General features: G+C 37.9%; 1 protein-coding gene across 1 annotated transcript in view; it reads right to left on the bottom strand.

Annotated features, from left to right (window-relative positions):
* SLC39A9 (solute carrier family 39 member 9) overlaps positions 1-24,808 on the bottom strand; it is a 44,446-nt gene that overhangs the window by 13,592 nt on the left and 6,046 nt on the right. The window contains exons 3-4 of the mRNA XM_065940137.1: positions 15,267-15,375; positions 574-771 (exon numbers count right to left, since the gene is read on the bottom strand). Coding sequence (XP_065796209.1) covers positions 574-771; positions 15,267-15,375 — 307 coding nt within the window. The remainder of the gene's footprint in view (positions 1-573; positions 772-15,266; positions 15,376-24,808) is intronic.

The following is a 24,808-nucleotide window of genomic DNA, read 5'->3' as shown; positions in this document are numbered from 1 at the left end:
GCCTGTTAAAGCCCATCTCAGAATTTAATGTTCTTAGTCAAGCTACTCAACAACAGCTGTTATACTAATGTCCTAAACAATTATATTTAACTCTAACTTGCTTACAATTTAAGTATATTATATCATTATTTAATGCATTGATAAAGAAGACATCCTATATCACAAACTTGTTTTTAATGTTTTAGTAACTATATTTCAATAAAATTGATTTTCTCTGTAGTCCTATGTACTATGCTTTATGCATTTAAAAACATTATTTATCCCAATGAAAGGTCCACAGGCTTTAGACTGCTTAAAGGCTCCATGGAACAAAAAGGGTTAAGAACTTCTGCCCTAGACCTCCATCAAATAAAACAGCTTTAAGATAACCAGGGTAGTAACCCAATAAACACTCTCTTGTGCCACATGTCACAACCCACTAGCTTCCTCAAATGAATAAAATGTTCACCTGAACCTAAAACAAGAGTTTTAGTACTAAATATGGCCACTGATACATACTGAATCATTCAATCATTTGTGATCACCTAAAATGCAAATTTTCTGCACTGCCCAGAAAACCTTAGGGTCACTTACCGTCAGTAGAATGCACATGGGAGCTGCCAATCTGGTCCACCAACAACATGAAAACAAAGCCCAGTACGAGGGAAACGCCGATGTAGGCATGCAGCTGTGTGTGGTCATGGCTGTGCTCATGTTCATGGGCAACTGGTATTACTGCTGCTTTGTCTGATGCAATCACGTTCTGTGTTTGACTCGCTTGGTGGTGCTTCCCTAGAGCAGAATGAACCATAAAGAGACAACATGTTTACTCTCTTAAAGCATCTTCATGTAGAGGCTTCTGTTCTTTTGTACTTTTGAGCTCTACAGATTTTCCTGCAAAGACATTCACTTCCTATATTGTAACGTAGCAAGTCATAAACTCTCTTAAAGTTCATGATGAAAAAATTCCCAAAGCTCTTTCTGCTTTTGGCAAGCAGAGTTTTTAACTGCCTATTATTCTTAAAACCTAGGAAGTGGAAGCAAATCACCAGGCAAGAAAGCAGTCATTTTTCCAAGGGATATCATCTTCCAATTCCCCTTTCTGTCTAGAGATTCAGACTAGTCTCACCAGAAACCAAAGAAAGATTTATTCTGATAAAAACAGGCAAATGAAGAACATAACAATGAAAATAAGTATAATCAAATTCATCTAGTTTTATACTTAGGTTGATATAAAAATTGCAAATAAAGAGCAAACTGAGTAGAAAATGCTTTAGTTTTAAAAATTATCAGGGGACAATCACCAATTAGAAACCAAAAGGGCAGAGCAGTTTAAACGAGACATTTCCTTCAGTCTAAATTCAGTTCTAGAAATACGATTGTTGGGATACTCTGAATTACAGGAAATGACACCTGGCTAGGCAATATTAATACTACTAGTTTATACTCAAATATCTGATACTCAAAGTATGAACACTTCAAGAATTCTTAAAAAAAAAAAAAAGAATTCTTATCTTTGCTGGTTTTATAAATACAGGCCAAAATACTAAACATATTTATCATTTATAATTAGATTAAGCATTTAACCTTTGACTAAAGAAATCACAGAAGCCTGCTGTAATATTTTAGACCCTGCTTTAATTCTTTAAAAGTCATTATTGAGAAGCACAAACCATCTTAAGATAACAAAAGTATGTGTTTCTAATTCTTTAAAGATATTTTGTTAACATAGCTTTTTCCTTTTTTTAACCTTTTTAAAAAGTGTAAAATATACATTACATAAAATTTACTTATCATTTTAACCATTTTTAATCATATGATTCTGTGGCTTTAGGTACACACATTGTTCTACAACCATCATCCATCTCCAGAACTTTTTCATCTTCCCAAAGTAATTTTTTAACCTTAGGTTTTTTTCCTAATAGTGATTTCATTGTTTGCTTTTTTTAAAATTTATTTGTTTTGAAATGTCTCAATCTTTTTTTTTTAAAGCACACTTTACTGAGGTATAATTCACAGATGTAAAAAAACTAGTTAAACCACCACCAAGATCAAGCTTTGGAACAGTACTCAAAAATATCATAACAGTTCTCCTGTGCTCCCCTGAAGTCAATATGTCAGTCCTGGTCCCAAGCAAGTGCTGAATGTGCTTTTTGTCCCCTGAGTTTTCCCTGCTCTAGGATTTCATATAAATGGAATCATGCAACATGAATTCTTTTGCATAAGGATTCTTTTGATCAGCAGGATATTTTGAGATTTATCTAAGCTTTGCATGTACCGGTAGTTTGGTCCTCTTTTTTTTGCTGAATAATGTCCCATTGTATAGACATATCACAACTTATTTACCCATTCAGCTATTGACGGACATTTAGGTAATTTCCAACACTGGTCCATTATAAAGCTGCTACCAGTATTCAGGCACAAGTCTTTCTCTTTTTTAAAAAATTTATTTGTATTATTTTTAGGCTATACTGGGTCTTCACTGCTGCAAGTGGGCTTTCTCTAGTAGCAGCAAGCAGGGGTAACTCTCTAGTTGTGGTGCATGGCCTTCTCTTTTTGTGGCTCAAGGTACCCGGGCTTCAGTAGTTATGGTGCATGGGCTCTAGAGTGTGGGCTTGGTAGCTACGGCACATGGGCTTAGTTGCCCTGCAGCATGTGGGATCTTCCCAGACCAGGGATCCAACCCATGTCCCTTTCATTGGTGGACTCTTAACCACTGGACCACCAGAGAAGTCCAGGTATAAATCTTTCTGTGGATGCAAATTTTCTTTTCTCTTGGGTAAATACCTAAGATCAGAACTTTTGGGTATATGTATGTTTATAAAAGAAAATGGGCTTCCCAGGTGGTGCTAGTGGTCAAGAGTCTGCCTGCCAATGCAGGAGACATAAGAAACACGGGTTTGATCCCTGGGTCGGGAAGATCCCCTGGAGGAGGAAATGGCAGTCCATTCCAGTATTCTTTCCTGGAAAATTCCACAGACAGAGGAGCCTGGCGGACTATAGTCCATAGGGTCACAAAGAGTCGGACACGACTGAAGTGACTTAACATAACAATGTAAGATAAAACTCTCAAATTGTTTTCCAAAGTGGTTGTACCATTTTACATATTCAACAGCAATATCTGAAAGTACTAGTTGCTCCATACCATTGTCAACATTTGATACTAAGAGGTTTTAAATTTTTAACCATTTTTACATAGGTGATCATGTCATCTGCAAATAGATAATTTTATTTCTTGCCAATCTTTATGCCTTGTCTTTTTGTTTCTGGCCTTACTGCAGACTAGCATCTGGCTAGGACTCCAAGTACAATGTTAAGTACAAGCGGCTAGAGGCGACAGCCTTGTATTGTTCCCAGTGTTATGCACCTTATCTGTTGTTGCTATCCGACTCTTTGCGATCCCAATAATACTTAGCTTTACAATGGTTACAATGCAGAAAAATTTAATTTCTTTATTTCTTTCTCTGTCTTTGTCCCTCCCTCCCTTGTGCTCCTCTTAAATGCCAGTCACAAGTCCAACTTACTAAATTTACCTCAAGATCCACTGAGTTGCTACATTCAGCATGGAAGCACTGCTGGAGGTAAAGAGAGACTTTCAGAGGAAGAAATGGATGATTTGGAATAAGAGGCATTTCCTGGAAATTAGAAGCCTACACTGCAGTGATTAAAAGAGAATCAAACTTTAGACAGGTCTAGGAGGAAAAGGTGGGCAGACAGTGTGTGCCCACACTGTTATTCATGCAAGCAAAATTATTGTTAGCAATAAGGATTTTAAGCCAGAGAACTGACTGAAAGCTCAGAGATGAAAAATAATTAAGTTTACGAGAGAAGCAGTCTAAGAATTTTGATTGGTAGTGTTGAACAATTAAAATATGGCCTCATGGTAACACAAGGGTGTTTGGTTTGTGAAAAATCAATGAACTATATATATACTGCCAAATAATTAGCATGGCCTTGAGAATGTAAAATAAATAAAAGAAGTAAAACACTTGACTTTCTCTAAAGACAAGGTAATTTTTGGTAGGCTTCCATTTTAATATACAAAATCAATTCTTCATATTTAGATATGTGGTACCTACACTTTTCAATACTACTTAGAAAGATGCTATTGGAAAGGATTTGAATGATTATCTTTTTAAAAGGTCCCCACTAAATATTTAACAAAATGAGCTCGCATCTCTGCCTTTGTTTAGTCTCTGCAGTTCATGAACCCATGGGCCTTCCATGCTGCTTCTCCTGGATAACAAACACCCTGTCTTTCAAGACTCAGCTTGTAAGTTCCTTCCTCCCTGACATTTTCTGTGTCCTCTTCTCTTCATGCATACCCAGCAGACTGGTGTGTGTCAACCCTAAGTTTTATATCACTATCCTACAATTCAGACAGCAGCAAACTAGAGGACAAGGGTTCACGTCTAGTTTTGTAAATAAAACTTGCAGTGGAACGCAGCCATGCTCACTTGTTCAGACTGTCTATAGCTGCTTTCAGGCTATGACGGCAGAGCTGAGTAACTGCAACAGAAACCATCTGGCCCACAAAGCCTAAAACATTTACTGTTTGGCCCTTTTAGAAAAAGTTTGCCAACCCCTGCTGTCACTGACTGCTAATTTATTCATTTTCCATCAGCTGTGAATTCTTGAAGGCAGAAGCTATATTGTAGATCTATGAACTCTAACAATCAATATAAGGCCATAAATTGAGTATATACGCAACAAATAAGATTTTGAAGGCAAAAAAAAAATAGCCTTCACACTTAGGTAATTTTTTAATGTGTCATTTCATTTCGAAAGTTATGCAATTAATTCCTTCCAATGCAAAAAGATTTTTAAAAATGGAAATAAAATACAATCTTTTAGTCTTATGTTTTAGAATGGCTTCCCTGGTGGCTCAGATGGTAAAGAATCTGGCTGCAATGCAGAAGATCCAGGTTTGATCCCTGGGTTGCCCCTGAAGAAGGAAATGGCTACCCACTCCAGTATTCTTGCCTAGAAAACTCCATGGACAGAGAAGCCTGGTGGACGACATACAGTCCAAGGGGTTGCAAAAAGTAGGACGTGACTGAGAAACTTTCACTTTCAAGGTAACTATGCACATGCTTCTTTATAAATCCAGACCTAACAGGTAACAGATGTATGTGCTAAATTAGGTGAAAGGTTATGCTAAAGTGAGCTGAGGTGCAAAGGTAAGTTAACACCTCATTAAAGGGTGTTAGTCATACTATTATTTGTGAACAGTTGTATAATAATTTTTAAAGGCAATTACTTTTGGGGTATCCATAGCTCTGAAACTAAATGTCAAGCCTAATTACAGCTTTCAAAGGATGACCATTATTTCCCTTCACTGTTGTTGTTGTTTAGGCGCTAAGTCATGTCTGACTCTTTGCAACCCTTGGACTGCAACATGCCAGGCTTTCCTGTCCTCACTATCTCCTGGAGTTTGTTAAAGTTCATGTGCATTGAGTCAGCGATGCCATCTAACCACCTCATCTTCCGCCGCCCTCTTCTCCTTTTGCCTTCAGTCTTTCCGATCATCAGGGTCTTTTCCAATAAGTCGGTTCTTCGCATCAGGTGGCCAAAGTACTGGAGCTTCAACTTTAGTTATCAATCTTTCCAATGAATATTCAGGGTTGATTTCCTTTAGGCCTGACTGGTTTGATCTCCTTGCAGTCCAAGGGTCTCTCAAGAGTCTTCTCCAGTACCACAATTCAAAAGCATCAATTCTTTGGCATTCAAGTCTTTTTTACGGTCCAACTTTCACATCCCTTAATAATAAGGTACACCTATATCAGAATTTTTCAATTTAGATGAGTGTAAGAACCTTCTATATCTTATCCTAACAACGCTTTCTTTATATAAATCATTTTGGAACTCTTGGCATAGCCTTCGGAGTCAAATTTATGAGTCATAATAAAACTCCTACTTTCTAATATACCAGCTTCTGATCTAAAATAATACTGAATAAATGGGTCACCCATGTTATTAAACAGATTGGTGTTGAATAACTGTATTTCTCCAAATCTAAACTGCTTTCAAGAAAATTCTGTTGTGACTGATGATTTTCATCTCATACTCTGGAGGTAAATTAAAGAGAGAGTTCTAACATTTCTTGAGCATTCACTGATATAAGTATATAATTTCCTGATGTTACCACTTTGAAAGAATTAACACTTAATTTTATGTATAAATAAAACTGTGGCAAATAAATGTCAGGAACATTATTTTATATATATATATATATAGACACACACACACACACACACACATAAAACTTGAAATAAGTGTGCTGTTGATTGAAGCTTTCCATAGAAGATCTGAATACTTATAACTAAGTGGAATTTAATTATATATATAAAAATACAAATATTTACTGGATTATATACAATGAATGGTAGGCATTATTGGTTTGATTTGCAAGCATTAGCCAAAACAAAATGAAAAAGCTTTTTAAAGTGAGTGATAATCCCATGACTTGTTAGTACATTAACAGTTTAGTAATGGGATCTGGATATTCAGTATTAACACATCCACCCTTTCACTTCTACTGGAGGACAGGAAACTCAATCTAGCAAAACCTGAGATCTCAAAACCCAGCTATTTACTATTTACAATAGCCAAGATATGGAAACAACATACATGTTCACTGAAAGATGAATGGATAAACAAGATGCAGAGCATATATACAATAGAATAACACTCAGCCATAAAAAGGAGTGAAATGATGCCATTTGCAGCAAGACGGATGGACCTAGAGACTATACTAAGTGAAGTGAATCAGAAAGAGAAAGACAAATAGCATATGACATCACTTACATGTGGAATTTAACATATGACACAAATGAACTTATCTCTGAAACAGAAACAGACTCACACACATAGAGAAGACTTCTCACTGCCAAGGGGCAGAGAGGTTGGGGAGGGATGGATTAGGAGTATGGGATTATTAGATGCAAACTATTATAGAATGGAGAAATAACAAGGGCCTACTGCATAGCACAGGGAACTATATAGTCAATATCCTGTGCTAAAACATAATGGAAAAGAACATGAAAAATAATATACATATGTATAACTGAGTCACTTTGCTATACAGTAGAAATGAACACCCCATTGTAAATCAACTATACTAAAATAAAAAATTTTAACACCCAGATATTTAATTAAAATTTGTGTACATATGTTACTCATTGTTGAAAGAACTTTCAGGTTGTTACTATTGTGTCTATTTCACTCAGGGTACTGGTTGGTAATGAATAACTGAGACATGTTCCATGTCACATTCCCCACTGCAAAGTATATAAACCCAGTATTATCACTGGATATTGCTCATCAGACATGTATTTCTCATGCCAGTAACAGAGTGTTCAGCAAATCATTATGGGCTTAATTCTTTCCCCAGATATTCATACAGGAATCCTTCCAATAAGTTCCACCAGTATGGTAGCCTTCCTATGTTACGGACACATATGTTAAATTATTGATAAATATAATAGAATCAATTTACTCTTTGAAGACATTCACTAGAACTCCTTCAGATTAACATTTACAAAGGACAAAGCATTCTAAGAATCAAACCTTCAGGTAATCTGTTTCTTTGGGGGGAAGGGTGACCCCCAGCTTTGATGTTTATATTTTTGGCCTTTATTGATTGTTTTAAATTTTTTACCTTCTACTTATATCTTATAACCTTTACAGATTTTTATTACATACTTTTTTTTTTTCTGGGCAAAGACAGTTCTTTACACTTAGTGTGTTTTCAGTAATAGTCAAAGTGTTAGTCGCTCAGTGGTGTCTGGCTCTTTGCGACACTGTAGGCTGTAGCCTGCCAGGCTCTTCTGTCCATGGAATTCTTCAGGCAAGAATACTGGAGAGGGTAGCCATTTCCTTCTCCAGGGGCTCTTCCAACCCAGGGACTCAATCTGGGTCTCCCACAATGCAGGCAGATTCTTTATGGTCTGAGCCACCAAGGAAGCCCAATAGGGTAGAGTAGCTCTTACTTACTATCTGTTTATCATGTAAAAGAGAAAACTGACTATAGTCAAATGTATAAAACTAATGTTTTAAAGGGATGTTAATGAATCTTTTTTTTTTTAATCAAAATACTACTATGTTTCTGAAAGAAAAAAAAATCTCATTATAAGGTAGGAAGCTTAGATTTCTTTAGCAGATAAACAATGTTTTGGTGATGTGAAATTCCTTACAATGTTCACCACATAGCAGAGTGTCACTAAAAGTGTAGACTTCAGATAGAGTAAGATAGCCTGTGTTCAATCCTGGTCCTGACACTTACTGGCTGAGTTCCTTGGGCAAATTATTTAACCTCTTGGGGGGCTCAAAAGTCTCATCTACAAAACAGCATCCACCTTAGAGGACTGTTGTGATGATTAGGCAATATATTCACACAATACCTGGTATTGTGGTTAAGTGCTCACTAAATGTTCAGGAACATAGTTGTATATTAAATCAAATTAATTCAAGAGATTTACATGAATATCTGGTCAGATACAGTACTGAGTAATAAAACAATTTAAAAATCCTGAAAGTAAAGTATAAATAGAGTCTTAAAGAGCTCCATTTTTATTAATGGATGATAGGATAAATGTTAATATATTAGCAGATTTAACCCTCTACTTTAAAAGAATTTTGGTGGTTTTAAACATTAGCTCCATAGTAAACAAGTACTGCAGTACTCAATAGACTATGTTCTCAAAACCTGTTTCTACAGAAAGACTGTTTCCTCACATGAACACAGACAATCATCTAAGTCCAGTGATTTTAGAGCTATAAGTGTAGAAGAGTATGTGAGAAGTTCCTTTTCACATTAATTTGTATTTAATACTGCTTATTAAAGTGTCAGAGTAAAAAAAAAAAAAAAATAAAGTGTCAGAGTACTTAGTTAATATGGCATACCGAGCTCTGAAAAAATACCTGCTAATTATCATAATTATAAGGTCCACAGAAGAACTAAACCATAGGCTGCAGTTACATGTACACAAATTCCTTTCTCAAAGTTTGGAGAAAAGTTGGTTTGAACTACAATAACGGAAGAGCGGAAGGGACTCCCCTGGTGGTCCAGTGGCTAAGACTCTACACTCCCAATGCAGGGGGCCCAGGTTTGATGGAACAAGATCCCACACACTGCAACAAAGATGGAAGATCCCTCATGCTACAACTAAGACTCAACACGGTCAAATCAATCAAAACACACAGACACACACAGACACACAACTACCCATCTATTTGGGTGATTAAAATACAAAAACTAAAACAAAAGAGACAACAAAAATGTTTGGAAGGGAGTGAACTGCAACTCTCACACATTACTGTGTGTGGGTGTTAGTCACTCAGTGTCAGACTCTTTGTGACCCCATGGACTCTAGCCCACCAGGCTCCTTTGTCCATGTATTTCTCCAGGCAAGAATATTGGAGAAGGTATAAACCAGATACACCAAACAACAGGATGACTTCTCAACTGCATTAAGCTAACTAAAAGAAGCCAGACCCAAAGACTACAAGGCTGCATATATATGACACTGAGAAAAGACAAAACTATAGATACAGAGATCAGAGGTTGCTCAAGATTGGGAGTGGAGGAAGTTTGATTACAAAAGGAGATGAGAGTGATGGAACTGTTCTGTATTTTGACTTTATGCATTTGACAAAACGTAGTCATTCATGCCAAAACCAGTGAATGCTATTGTTGTTCAGTTGCTCAGTTGTGTCCAGCTGTTTGCAACCCTAAAGACTGCAGCATGCGAGTCTTCCCTGTCCTTCTCTACCTCTTGAAGTTTGCTCAAACTCTGTCCATTGAGTTGGTGATGCCATCCAGCTACCACTTTCTCTGTTGCCACCTTCTCCTCCTGCCTTCAGTTCTTCCCAGCATCAGGGTCTTTTCCAATGGGTCAGTTCTTCACATCAGGCCAAAATATTGGAGCTCCAGCTTCAGCATCAGTCCTTCCGATGAATATTCAGGGTTGATTTCCTTTATTGACTGCTTTGATCTCTTTGCTGTCCAAGGGACTCTCAAGAGTCTTCTCCAGCACCACAGTTTGAAAACATCAATTTTTTGGCACTCAGCTTTCTTTACGGTCCAACTCTCACAACCATGGATGACTACCAGAAAAGCCACAGCTTTGACTATGTGGACCTTTGACGGTTAAGTGATGTCTCTCCTTTTTAATATGCTGTCGAGGTTTGTCATAGATTTCCTTTTAAGAAGCAAGCATCTTCTAATTTCATAGCTGGAGTCACCATCCACAATGATTTTGGAGCCCAAGAAGATAAACTCTGTCAATGTTTCCAATTTTTCCCTATTTGCCATGAAGTGATGGGATCAAATGCCATAATTTTTGTTTTTTGAATGTTGTTGTTGTTTTTTTTTTAAATGTTGAGTTTTAAGCCAGTTTTTTCACTCTCCTCTTTCACCTGCATCAAGAGGCTCTTTTGTTCCTCTTTGGTTTCTGCCATTAGGGTGGTATCATCTGCATATCTGAGGTTATTGATATTTCTCCCAGGAATCTTGATTCCAGCTTGTGCTTCATCCAGCCCAGTGTCTCTCATGATGTACTCTGCATATTAGTTAAATAAACAGGGTGACAATATACAGCCTTGATGTACTCCTTTCCTAGTTTGGACCCAGTCTGTTGTTCTATGTCTGGTTCTGTTACTTCTTGACCTGCATACAGATTTCTCAGGGGCAGGTAAGGTGGTCTGGTATTCCCATTTCTTTAAGAATTCTCCACAGTTTGTGATCCACACAGTCAAAGGCTTTAGTGCAGTCAATGAAGCAGAAGTAGATGTTTTTCTGGAATCCCCTTGCTTTTTCTATGACCCAACAGATGTTGGCAATTTGATCTTTGGTTCCTCTGCCTTTTCTAAATCTAACTTGTACATCTGGAAGTTCTCAATTCAAGTACTTCTGAAGCCTAGACAGAAGGATTTTGAGCATGACCTTGCTAGCATGTGAAAAGACCACAATTCTGACGTAGTTTGAACATTCTTTGGCATTGCCTTTCTTTGGGATTGGAATAAAAACTGACCTTTTCCAGTCCTGTGGCCACTGCTGAGTTTTCCAAATTTGCTGACATATTGAGTGCAGCACTTTAACGGCATCATCTTTTAGATAACTCAGCTGGAATTCTATCACCTCCGCTAGCTTTGTTTGTAGTAATCTTTCCTGAGGCCCACTTGAATTCATACTCCAGGATATCTGGCTCTAGTTGAGTGATCACACCATCATGGTTATCCAGATTCAGTTCAGTTCAGTTCAGTCTCTCAGTCATGTCCGACTCTTTGCGACCCCATGAACCACAGCATGCCAGGCCTCCCTGTCCATCACCAACTCCTGGAGTCCACCCAAACCCATGTCCATTGAGTCGGTGATGCCATCCAACCATCTCAACTTCTGTCGTTCCCTTCTCCTCCTGCCCTCAATCTTTCCCAGCATCAGGGTCTTTTCAAATGAGTCAGCTCTTCACATCAGGTGGCCAAAGTATTGGAGTTTCAGCTTCAACATCAGTCCTTCCAATGAACGCCAGTTATCCAGATTATTAAGACCTTTTTTGTAAAGTTCTTCTGTGTATTCTTGGCACTTCTTAATATCTTCTGCTTCTGTTAAGTCCATACCATTTCTGTCCTTTATTGTGCCCATCTTTGCCAGAAATGTTTCCTTGGTATTTCTAATTTTCTTGAATAGGTGTCTAGTCTTTTCCATTATATTGTTTCCTTCTATGTCTTTACATTGTTCACTTATGAAGGCTGTCTTATCTTTCCGTGCAATTCTTTGGAACTCTGCATTCAGATGGGTTTATCTTTCCTTTTCTCCTTTGTCTTTCGTTTCTCTTCTTTTCTCAGCTATTTCTAAGGCCTCCTAAGATAACCATTTTGCCTTTCTTTTTCTTGAGGATGGTTTTGATCACTGCCTCCTATATAATGTCACGAACCTCCGTCCATAGTTCTTCAGGCACTCTATCAGATCTAATCCCTTGAATCTACCTGTCACTTTCATTGTATAACTATAAGGGATTTGATTTAGGTCATACCTGAATGGCCTGATGGTTTTCCCTACATTCTACAATTTACGTCTGAATTTTGCAGTAAGAAGCTAATGATCTGAGCCATAGTCAGCTCCAGGCCTTGTTTTTGCTGACTATATGGAGTTTCTCCATCTCTGGCTGCAAAGAATAAAATCAATCTGATTTTGGTTTTGACCATCTGGTGATGTTCATGTGTAGAGTCGTCTCTTGTGTTGTTGGAAGAGGGTGTTTTGCTATGAACAGTGCATTCTTGGCAAAACTTTGTTAGCCTTTGCCCTGCTTCATTTTGTATTCCAAGGCCAAACTTGTCTGTTATTCCAGGTATCTCTTGACTTCCTACTTTTGCATTCCAGTCCCTTATGATAAAAAGGACATCTTTTTAGTGTTAGTTCTAGAAAGTCTTGTAGGTCTTCATAGAACTGGTCATCTTCAGCTTCTTCATCATTAGTGGCTGGGGCACAGATTTGGATTACTGTGATACTGAATGGTTTGCCTTGGAAATGAACTGAGATCATTCTATCATTTTTGAGATTGCACTCAAGTACTGCATTTTGAAATCTTTTTGTTGACTATGAGGGCTATTCCATTTCTTCTAAGGGGTTCTTGCCCACAGTAGGAGATACAATGGTCATCTGAATTAAATTTGCCCATTCCTGTCCATTTTAGCTCACTGATTACTAAAATGTCAATGTTCACTCTTGCCACCTCCTGTTTAATCGCTTCCAATTTACCTTGATTCATGGACCTAATATTTCAGGTTCTTATGCAGTATTGTTCTTTACAGTATCGGACTTTACTTTCACCACCAGCCACATCCACAACTGGGCATTGTTTCTGCTTTGGCTCAGCCTCTTTATTCCTTATGGAGTTATTTCTCCACTCCTCTCCTGTAGCATATTGGGCACCAACTAACCTAAGGGCTTCATCTTTCAGTGTCATAGCTTTTTGCCTTGTGAATGTAAAATATGTAAGTGAAAATAGTTAAAAAAAAATTTTTTTTTTTCTCATGAAGGCCAACCAACATATGGGATCTTAGTTTCCTGACCAGGGATCAAACTTACAACTCCTGCAGTAAAGCAGAGTCTGTTACACTGGACCACTAGGGAAGTCCCTTAAAAGACTTTTTAATGACGGCTTGGGGCAGGAGAATAATCTGTGATAAAAAGGTTAAAGAGATCAGAATACTTATTTAAAAAAAATAGGTTTATAAAGCACATGTATCTATTTTCAAATGAACCCACAAAATTATTTTGGGCCAAAACAAGGAAAACTGAAAATAAAGGAAAGCAACCCAACACATAGTAGCTACATTTAACTTTAAAACTATACCTGAAATATGGTATAACATTATTGTTATAATAATATATATAAATTATCATAATTATATAATCAAAATTATCATAAAACTATCAGCAAAATAACAACAATAAAAAACTAAAGCTGAAGCACTTTTTCCCTCTACCCTAGTGTTTCCCAAACTTGTCTAATAAGAATCATTTGACAACTTGTTAAAATTAGATATACCCCAATATCTTCCTTGGAGATACTGATTCAATAGTCTAGGTTGGGGGTCAGAAAACTGTACTTTTAAAATGCACCCCTCCCTCAAGAAACTTTTATTATCAGACAAGTTTAGCAAACAACTAACACCCATAATTCTTAGCACAAAGCCAAGCAAAACAAATTTTAAGTGTCTATTTAATCATAGTCTGAATGTTTTCTAGCACACTAGCTTAGTAATTTCCACAGTAGAATAAGCATACCCAGGAAAATTCAAGATGATCCACTAGAACATGAAAGGAAATACTGATCTATATACTGTTACTTTAAATTTCATTTTCCAAAATTTTCTATTTAAGGAGTGTGTTTTACAATGGAGAGTATATCAGTGCAATAGCACATGTATTATCTTTTTTTCTCAGTAGAATATATGATCAAAAAGAGTGGAAACCACGGCTCTAAGTCTCCTAATTTATTATTTTTTCCTCCTAAGGCTGACCAATCCTCAGCCTCTGTCCTATTTTTCACTAACCCCCACGATCCTCACTCTTTACCACTATGACCATATTCACACCCCAGGCATATAAGCATCATCTCTCTGAAGACAGGACACAGTTTTTTTCCTCTACTAACATCTGAAAAACTATTTATTATGCTGTGACTAGTAAGAAATTTGGAAGGTGTTGACCTCTTTATTCTGTTCTTAAAGTCCAGCAGACTCTTGGCATCTGAAGAGTCAGCTCACTAATATAATATTTGTGGTTTCAGTCAAGTGGGATGTTTCATGACAGGTGGGAATCTGATTTTGCTGAATCACAAATGTGAATCGAGTATGCCTCCCAGCTGATATAAAGGACCAAGTCATTTAGCAGATGAATGAACCAAGCTGACTGCCCAGCATTTACTCTTCTACAGCTATGCTGTTCTCTGCTTGTAAACATGGTCAGGAGAGGTCTCTTTAATTTCTTAGTTATCCTTTACTACAGAAGTCCTCATCATCTACAAGGTTTATTATAAAGAGTCCTTGAGGGGCCTCCCTGGTGGCTCAGTGGTAACAAACCTGCCCACCAATGCAAGAAACATGGCTTCCCTCCCTGGTCCAGGAAGATCCCACACGCCTTGGAGCAACTAAGCCTATGCGTCACAACTACCGAGTCTGTGCTCCAGAGCCTGGGAGCTGCAGCTACCGAGCCCATGTGCTGTAGCTACTGAAGCCTGCATGCCCCAGAGTCCGTGCTCTGCAACGAGAAGCCACCACAATAAGAAGCCTGTGCACAGCAAGTAGAAAAAGTCAATACAGCAACGAAGACCCAGAACAGCCATAAATAAACGAATAAAATTTTAAAACAAAATGGTTAAAGATTTTTTTAAAAAGAGTCCTTGAATCCAAATGTGTTTCTCTCTCTCTCTCTATATATATATTTTTTTTTAAATTAAAGAACACTAAACATAGAATCATTGTCATGTAGGAATTTGGAAGTTTTGCATAGGCATTAAATTCTTTTTAATTTGTCATTCTGAGAAAGGCCGCAATTCATGTGTTATTGCAAATAAATCTTAAGTGGTATTCGTGGACAGAGGCATTCAATTCACAAACTTCTACTGACGTGTTTATTGTCAAAGACATCAAAAGATATGCTTTGGCATATATTCTACGGCAAACGTGTGAACTGCTTTCAGAAACAAATATCACCAAGCTTCTCTTTTGAGCTCTCCACATCAATAACAGAGCTCAAGGAAGGCCCGTCTCTCTCTCACCCTCAAGAATGTCTTCATAAAGTGCGTGTACTCCTTCAGGCACAATGACCGCCAGCGCGGTTCCACAGAGGAGGCCGGCACCCAGAACAGTCACCAGCTTTAGTCGCTCCTGGAAAGAAAACATAAGCTGTTGAAAAGACTGATGACTAAACGGCGGGGCAAGTTTCTGAGGTATCTGCAATGAAGACGGTAAGCTGCTTATTTGTGAGGCCAAAATCTACAATGGCCAGTGAACGTGAAAAAGTGTCAGCTTCGTCAAAGTGTGCTCGGTCCCTTCAGTCGTGTCTGACTGTCTGCGACCCCATGGACTGTAGCCCGCCAGACTCCTCTGTCCATGGGATTCTCCAGGAGAATACTGGAGTGGGTTGCCATGCCCTCCTCCAGGGGATCTTCTGACCTAGGGATCAAACCCTCGTCTCCTGCTTCACCTGTGTTGCAGGTGGATTCTTTACCTGCTGAGCCATCAGGGAAGCCCAAGTTTCATGAATAATAATGCCAATTAGAACAAGGAGATAACCATTTTTAAGCTTACCAGATTGGCAGTGATGTGGGAAAACTTGTCTACTACCCACAATAGGGAGAAGTTAGCATACTCATCTTAAACTGGAGGAACTGGAAGCTATTGCAACCTATCTGGACCCCAATTTGGTAATTTAGATTTAAAGCCTCAAAAATGTGAATTCTCTGATCCAGCAATTTCACTGCTGGAAATTTTCCTAAGAAAGAAAGAACTATGCAAAGATGACCACTGTACATATTAAGAATGCAAACCTGAAAATAATCTAAATGTCCAAGAAAGGACATTAGCTAATAAACTTAAATACTTCATCACAGCATCAAGTGAAAAGTGAAAGTGTTAGTAGCTCAGCAGTTAAAAATTATGACAGAGGTCTACTCATGGATACAGAAAGTAATGACATGACTTCCCTGATGGTCCAGTGGGTAAGAATCCACCTGCCAATGCGGGGGACAGGGGTTTCATCACTGATTCGGTAAGACGCCATATGTCATGGGGCAACTTAGCCCGTGTGCCACAGCTACACAGCCCACGCTCGACAGCCCGCCAGCTGCAGGCTGTGCTCTGCAGCAAGAGTAACAAGAGCGGCCAGTGCAATCAGAAGCCCGTGTACCACATCGAACAGCAACGAAGATCCAGCACAACCAAAAACAAATAAGTTAATTAATTTTTTAAAAAGGCACGATGTACTGCTATGAGGAAAAAGCTACTGGCAAACAATATGCATTGATAATCTCATAGTTCTTTTGAAAAAGTATACATATAAGCAGAACAAGTGTAAACAGTAACAATTTTTCTTTATAGTTTATAAATATGTAATATATAACTTACAATACATTTACTTATCTGCAATGAACATGTAGTATTCATGCAATGAAAAAACATATTTAGTTTAATACTAAAATGTCCTCTAGTTTTAAAAAAATACTCAAGATTGACATACTAGAGCTGTAGATATTTAATGTATACAACTTTATGTATTTGGAAGTATACATCTATGAAACCAACATTAGAATCAATGCCATAAATGATCTATGGCTTTAATCCACTAATACCAGCTTTTTCTTTTTACTCAGATTTCCTTAGGAGACTGTATCCTGACATATAAGATATAAAAGATTATGTTTCAAAATTTCCTGAAGCAGTGATGTACCCTTCTTAGAATCTTGGCAGTATGAAAAATGATCTTTAAAACTAAAAGAGGGCATTTATGTTGCTTATGAAAAACTTTTAATAATTTTACAGTATATCACGTACTCACCTTTTGTTTTAGTTTCTTTTATGAGGTTAGCAAAAACAACAATGGCTGTATTAGTTCTGAAATACTACTGAAGCTGCAACTGTGAAGCTGTGGGAATACACACATACAAGTACTGCCTCTAAGGGAGGTTCTTAGCTGAAAAGCTAGAAGAAATATTACCCGCTCCTTGTTTGGAAAGAAAGCAGGGATCCATATCTATTGTGTCTCTATTGAAAATGGGGGAACTATAGCCGCAATGTCAGCACAGCTAATACTTGCCCTATAGCAAGAGGGAAATCCCCTTAGCACCTAGGCCAGGTTAGCCCTTCACACATTCTGGATGGCTATTAATGACTTACAAACTGAGAGAGTTCTGAACGCATCCAATGGTTGGGGCGTTGACTTGGGAGGCAGAACTAACTCCATGTTCAAATCACTTAACAAGTCAGCACCTCAACTTTTCTTCTTTAAAATAATATTTCTACACATCCTATGAAGATATAGGAGGCAACAGGAGAACGTGGTTGAAGCATTTTGGGAAAAGGACATCAAACAGCTGGTGTTCCTATTTTAATGTTCAATATTGAGCTATTCTAAGAGTTTTTGTCTTTTCCAAGTTACTAAACTCACCAAAGCACTGCTAATCACAGCATTCATTTGAGAACAACTGTCACAGTATGGAGAACACAAGATGGAAAAATAGCTCTGACATGGCAACTAATTAGTCTTTTCATCATGCTCTAAACAATTCATAAAAGTCACCTTTGCTTAAAACAATCATGAATGTCAAGTTTTACTGCAAAGAAAGGACAAAAATAAGGGTAAAACTGCACCGGACTATCATTTCACTTGAGGGCCTCAGTTTCAGAACTCCACAATTCAAACTAATGAATAAATTATTAGGGAAGAAGACTGTCCTGTCAACGTTTTGACTATGCTCTACTCTGGGAAATGGAAATGAAAGATGCCTCAGCTTTGCAAATAAGGGAAGATGAGAAGAGGAAAGGGATGTACCTAAAAGAGAAAGAGCTAACTGCCTTAAGAATTACTTGGGTGGTAGCTCAAGTCATATACATGAAAACTAATTCCTGATGGATTATACACCTAAATATAAAACCTAAAACTCAACAGCTGTTAGAAAAAAAATATAGAAAATCTTGGCAATCTTGGGGTTGGCAAAGATTTCTCAACAGGGACACAAAAAACACAAACTATTTTAAGAGAAAGAAGTTCAACATCAGAATTTTAAATGTTTGCTGATCCATTAAGAAATGAATAGGCAGGCTACACACTGGAAGAAAGTACATATATCTGTATTGGAAATACATATATTTGTGGTGGGTGTTATGGTAACAACATACACTCAGGCCCCTTCAGGTTGGAGACATCTGTTCCCCCAATTGCTGGCAATGTTGCCTACTGATGGCTTTCAGCTAAATCCCTCTGAGATACTGCCCTTGGGCCAAAGGGAATGAACCTAAAAGTTACATTCCCTCCCCTCGAGCAGTCCACACCCAGTGACTAGCCCAACTTGCTGCTATGCAGATGCAGGTACAAAGCCTCAGGTCAGAATATCTCAGAAGGGCCATAAAACTTCAGTGCGTTCTGTGGAGTGATCTGAGGCCTCTACTGCAACCAAACTATAGCTCAACTTCTTCATCTGCTTCATCCTGCTCCTTCTTTCATAGTTGCTATTCCCTGGTGGCTCACAGGGTGGCCTGCAGTGCAGGAGACCCGGGTTTGATCTCTGGGTCGGGAAGATCCCCTGGAGAAGGGAATGACTACCCACTCCAGTATTCTTGCCTGGAGAATTCCATGAACAGAGGAGTCTGAATGGGCTACAGTCCACGGAGGTACAAAGAATCGGATACAACTGAGCAACTAACACTTGGTTATTCCCAAGACCACCATCCAATAAACTTCCTGTAAATCTTTCTGCAAATCTTCTGAGAGTCTGTATTCTGGGGAACCCAACCTAAGCCACTGACAAAGCACTTGCATTTGAAATATAAAGAATGATTACCACTCAGTAAGAGACAAAATTAAAGTTAAAAATTAAAAAAAGGTAAAACACTGAACAGATACTTCACAAAAGATATACGAATGGCCAGTAAGTCCATGAAAAGATGTTCAACATCATTTAGTCATCATCAAAACGCAAACTTTACTATAATGAGATACTTCTTCACACCCACTAGAATGGCTAATATCAAAGAGATCAACAATACTAAATGATGGCAAGGATACAGACCAACTGGAACTCCCATATGTTGTTGGGCTGAGCATAAAATAGTACAATCACTTCAGAAAACTGGTAGTCTCTTATGAAGTTAAACCAGTAATTCCACTTTTGGGTTATTTACCAAGAGAAATGAAAGCATACGTCTCCCCCCAAAACTTGTATAAAAACGCTCAAAGAAGCTTTATCAGTAATAACCATAAGAATACCACAGTTTATCCATTCTGCTATTGCTGGACATCTGATTCAGATTACGGCTAACGAGATCTGTGTTTGTTGTTGTTTAGATTTCGAAAAGTCATGTCTGACTCTTTCGTGACCCCATGGATTGTAGCCCACCAGGCTTCTCTGTCCATGGGATTTCCCAAGCAAGAATACTGGAGTGGGTTGCCATTTCCTTCTCTAGGGAATCTCCCTGACTTGGGGACCAAACTCAGGTCAGCCAATGCACACAGATTCTTTACCACAGAGCCATCAAGGAAGCCTGAGATCTGTATTATACAATATCATTTTAAAGAGTCAGAAAAAGAAGAATTTGAGAATTTGGAAAAAGAGATCTCTGAGGTAAACTTGAGTAAATCATCCCACTTTGTAGTATTTCCTCAAAGGAAAGGCAGTGTGAGCTAAAATTACTGTATTATGCTTTCAGTCTACTTTGAAATTAAGAGTACATACATTTATTTACCAAATGAAGTTAAACCTCCTATGCTTAACTAAGTTATTTAACTAAGTTAGACAAACCTATGTTTGTTCTTGGAACTCCTTACACCAAAATTTTAAGTTCTGTGAAGGCAGAAACTTTTGTTTTTAATTTACTGCTGATATTTAGTTTATAGACTAGTATCTTGACACATAACAGATTCTTCCCTAAACATATACAAAAAGAATGAATTAAATACCCAGATTCATACAAGGTACCTGCCATTCAACTGGCCCTTAAAACCAACAAATATATAAATGCTCTGGAACCTCTTTAGAACACTTGTGCTGGGAAATAGGCCTAACATGTCCCTTAAAAGTGTAACCATATCTAGAATTTTCAGTGGTTATTTGATTCAGAATTTATCCTTTGGCTCAAGGGGTATTAAAGTACATAAAATAAGGAACCATAATAGGATTCCATCACAGTAAATGTGAGGCAACGCAGTCATTTGTCTCATTAATGCAAATACCTTAAAAGACATCTTTTTTTTTCCCCAGGAGTTCAAAACCTGTTTCAATCTTCAGCACTGTTTCAATCACTATTTAGTCACTGCTTCAATCTTCAGCAAAGTGATACGAAGATTATTTATTGTACATAACTTTGATTAGCTTGATAAATGTGTAGTAACTTTCTCACTGCAACCTAATTATAGAGGGAACACTTCTGACGGAAACAAAAAAATCCAATAGTCAAAAAAAATAAGCATAACTGCCATGGGTTATAGTTTCAATTTCTCTTAAAAAATTTTTTTCAACTACCCAAATCATTTTAGACTCAATTTATTTCAAACACTTGAGATAGGGCTCCATGTTATTTGTACAGCTGTATTCTTTCACACAACTTCACAACTTGTTATTTAATCTCAGAACAGTGTACATGTCAAAGTCAAAATGCTGACAAGTTCTCTCCTTTGCTTATGGTAAATCACTGAAAAGCTATATTTAAATGAAGAACTACAAATTTCACGTGCGGTTCAAGATGAAAAAAGTTCCCAAAGCAATAGTATCTGTTGAACAAGTGAAATATTTTCTCGAGAGAGGTATGAACTGGGCAATGCCATTTGTCTGGTGCTATCTCATTCTACAATTCCACATCTGTAGCTGACTAAGCCAAAGGACTGACCAGAATTATTAATTAAAACAGCAGTTTGGACTCAGTGCCATTAAGCTATCAGCGCAGTGCAAGCTTTGAAGTCAGTTTAGTTTTCTTGGCAGATACCAAGGTAGTTAAATGATTTTTCTTTCCTTGCTCACAGAAACAGCCAATAAATTGTTTGGTTCAATTAAATACATGCCAATAATTTTAAAAGCTTTTAATACTGAAAATGGTTTATTTCAATCTCCCTTATACCATGCTCATGTTCTACTGAAAAACATCAACTGCAGTTTCCTAAAAAATGAAAGATGCATCTCTTGTTATAAGACTGACTCCTTCAAAGCTGTAAGCACTGAAGGGATGAAATATCACGGGGCACAAGGTGACTCTTGTTGAAGCAATAAAGGCTTTCTCCACATTCTTACAAATAAACCTGCTTCAAGGAGACACTTCCTGATGTCAATTTACCTACTACATGATCTGCTGCTAAGTGACAGTAACACAGTAACAGTAATCAAGAAAACTCAAATATGAACTTGATTCTTCAAGTTCTGACAACGGAGACAAGATGTCTAAAAGCTTCCTGCCTCGAAGCCGTGGCTCTGTGACACCAAGCAAGTTCAATATCCTTCTCTGGAAGACAGGATTGCCACTACTACTACTAGCATGTAGGCATATGATGTTAGCACACTTAATACAGAGCAGTTGTCACTAGCACTTACCTCCAAGCTCATTGGGAGCATGCCGTAAATGCTTCTAAGCCCCTCCGCCACAAGAATCACAATACAAAACCCAGATACTTGGATGGAAGTTCAAGTGAACAATGCTACAATCACTACCATTAAGCCAGTGGCATACAGATTTCCCTTTCCTAAATTCATTTGCATAGAGGTAATAACAAGCAACACTCCACTGATGCTACTTCCTTCAATCTCGGAAAACAAGACCAACTTGCTTTTCTTTTTGTATGAGTCTTTTCTAAAAATAAAACAAAATCTCATAAGACTGCTCAACATGACTATAAAAACAAAAACCCACTGATGCATGGGAAAGACCTGGGAAAACACTGACAACGAATATTATTAATACACAAGAAGTTTGATTGAACTGAGAAAAAAATAATTTTTCCCTATCAAATTAGCAAAGTTTTAAAAATTAAAAATGATGGTACTCAGTGTTTGTAAGAATACAGTGTTATTTGCATTTGTTGGAAACAATACATTAAGAAAACCTGGTAATATGGACTGAGACTCTTCTTGAGGATATCTACGTTCTTTAATCCTGTCATTCTACCCCTGAGGAAACAATCTGAAATGTGGTCATAGCATTAGACACAAAAATATCCATTCAACACTATTATCATTAAAAAAAAAAAATCCCAACAGTATCATGGCAAAAACTTGAAAACAAATGCATAATAAGAATTTCTGTATATAAAATAACTGAATGTAATGAAGACGTGAAAAAGTGCCTAGAGGGAATTTCCTGGCTGTGTAGTGGTTAGGATTCCATTCTTTAACTGCCCAGGGTTTCCACAAACCCTGGTTTCCACAGCCACAAAGTGTGGCCAAATGAGGCCAAAAGTGCCTAGAACATGTCTTTAATGATAAAGGAAAAGAATACCAGATAAAAGAAGTGAAAAGTGAAGTCAAGTCACTCGGTCCTGTCTGACTGTTTGCGACCCCATGGACTGTAGCCTCCCAGGCTCCTCCATCCATGGGATTTTCCAGGCAAGAATACTGGAGTGGGTTGCCATTTCCTTCTCCAGGGGATCTTCCTGACCCAGGGATTGAACCCAGGTCTCCCGAATTTCGGGTAGACGCTTTACCAATCTGAGCCACCAGGGAAGTTCCCCAGATAAAAGGGGGAATGCAATAAATAAATAAATAAATAAATACACACACACACACACACACACACACACACACACACACACACACACATGTACACACTACATAATCAATCATATTAAAAATGCAAACAAACATGAAAAAAAAATGAATGAAAAGAAACAAAAATGTTACTAGTGATTCTCCCGTAGGATAATAGTTTTATTTTCCTTTCACACGTTATTATGTTTTACAAATTTTCCACAAAGAGCCTCTATTATACAGCTAGGCTTAAAAATTTTAATTTAGAGGTCATATAAATAGTGGCTTTGAACTTAATAAAGTTTGAGGCTCTTCCTATTCAAGGTCACTGTAAAATCAAAGCAGAATTTAACACATAAATTGATACTGTAGCTATTGTTATTATACTGTGGGATTAGAGAGCACAGTGCCCTTAATATGCAGATAGATGTTTTCCCCTTTTCAAAGTGGTTCAGAACAATGGTGTGTTGAGGGTTTGTAGCAATTTGAAATCTTTTCAGTGCCCCCCCCCCCCGTTGGTGTCATGCTGTGACTTATTTCCTCTACTTGCTGTCCCTCCCCTTCTATTGCTAGTTTGCCCTTTCTACTTCACAGAGAGCTTAGGAATGAGCAGTCCAGCCCAGAAGTTTGAGACTGGCAGCTCATAAACAGGTTTTTTTGACCCACACAGCAATGTAATAATATTTGAATTAGCAACCAAAGTATAAAATTTATAAGATTCAATATTTTCAACTTCTGAAAAGCAGGAAGATTTGGCAATGCCAGGGCTGGTGTCATTAAATGACATCTGCGGCTGACCACAGTTCTTAGGACTCCCTGAGACCCCTAGGCACTGACCCTGGAGGTCAGCTGCCACATATTGTGTGTGACACGTGGACCATTTTATCTCACACCAGGGCTGATTTACTGCTCAGTCTCAGTAGCTATATGATTTTATGACCCACTGTGTGTGCGTGCTCAGTTGTGTCCACAACTGAGTTGTGTCTGCAACTCTATGGACTGTAGCCCATCAGGCTCCTCTGTCCATGCGACTTCCTAGGCAAGAATACTGGAGTGGGTTGTCATTTCCTCCCCCAGGAGATCTTCCTGACCCATGCATCGAACCTCCGTCTCCTGCACAGGCAGGCGGATTCTCTACCACTGAGGCACCTGGGAAGCCCTTATAACCCATTACCTTAGCTATATTAGTCAGGGTTCAATTAAGAAATGAAAAACATAAAGTAATGTGAACTAGAAAAGTTTAACAAAAAGAAGAAGAAAAAGTTAAATACTGAGAAAAATACTATACAGCAGGGAGACCAGTGGAAAAGCCCTGGCCTCTCCAAAAAAAAAAAACATTCATGGTGATCTGGAAAGTCAACCCCAAAGCAAAACCTTTCGGATTTCAAACTGCAGAGAAGTTTCAAGATTTGGGGTGGGGAAGGGAGGCGTTTACCCATTATTAGAAGTCTATTCCAAAAGAAAAGGGTTTAAAATTATAATTTAGAACAAAGATATAAAAATGAAAATCTTTAGAAAGTTTTCATAATCAGTACTGAGGATAATCCTCAATGTTTCTAAAGTTCTTACGTTCTAGATACAATGTTAAGCCCTGTGCTATGTTATTTCCTTACATCCTCACAACAATCCTACAAGGTCATTTAACAGAAGAGAGTTGGATGTTAAACAGTTTGCTCAACACTGATTTTGAACTACACTGTATCACAGTTCCTTTTGAAATGAGTGCATTACTAATTACCTTAAAACCTTTATTGAGATAGGAGTAACACTACTTTCCAGAGAAGGAAATGGCAACCCACTCCAGTACTCTTGCCTGGAGAATCCCAGGGACAGGGGAGCCTGGTGGGCTGCCGTCAATGGGGTCACACAGAGTCAGA

The sequence above is a fragment of the Muntiacus reevesi genome, chromosome 7, assembly GCF_963930625.1.
Source record: "Muntiacus reevesi chromosome 7, mMunRee1.1, whole genome shotgun sequence".
NCBI classification, from domain to species: Eukaryota; Metazoa; Chordata; class Mammalia; order Artiodactyla; family Cervidae; genus Muntiacus; species Muntiacus reevesi.
Note: the sequence above shows the minus strand (reverse complement) of the source record. Positions and strands in the feature narration are given on the sequence as shown.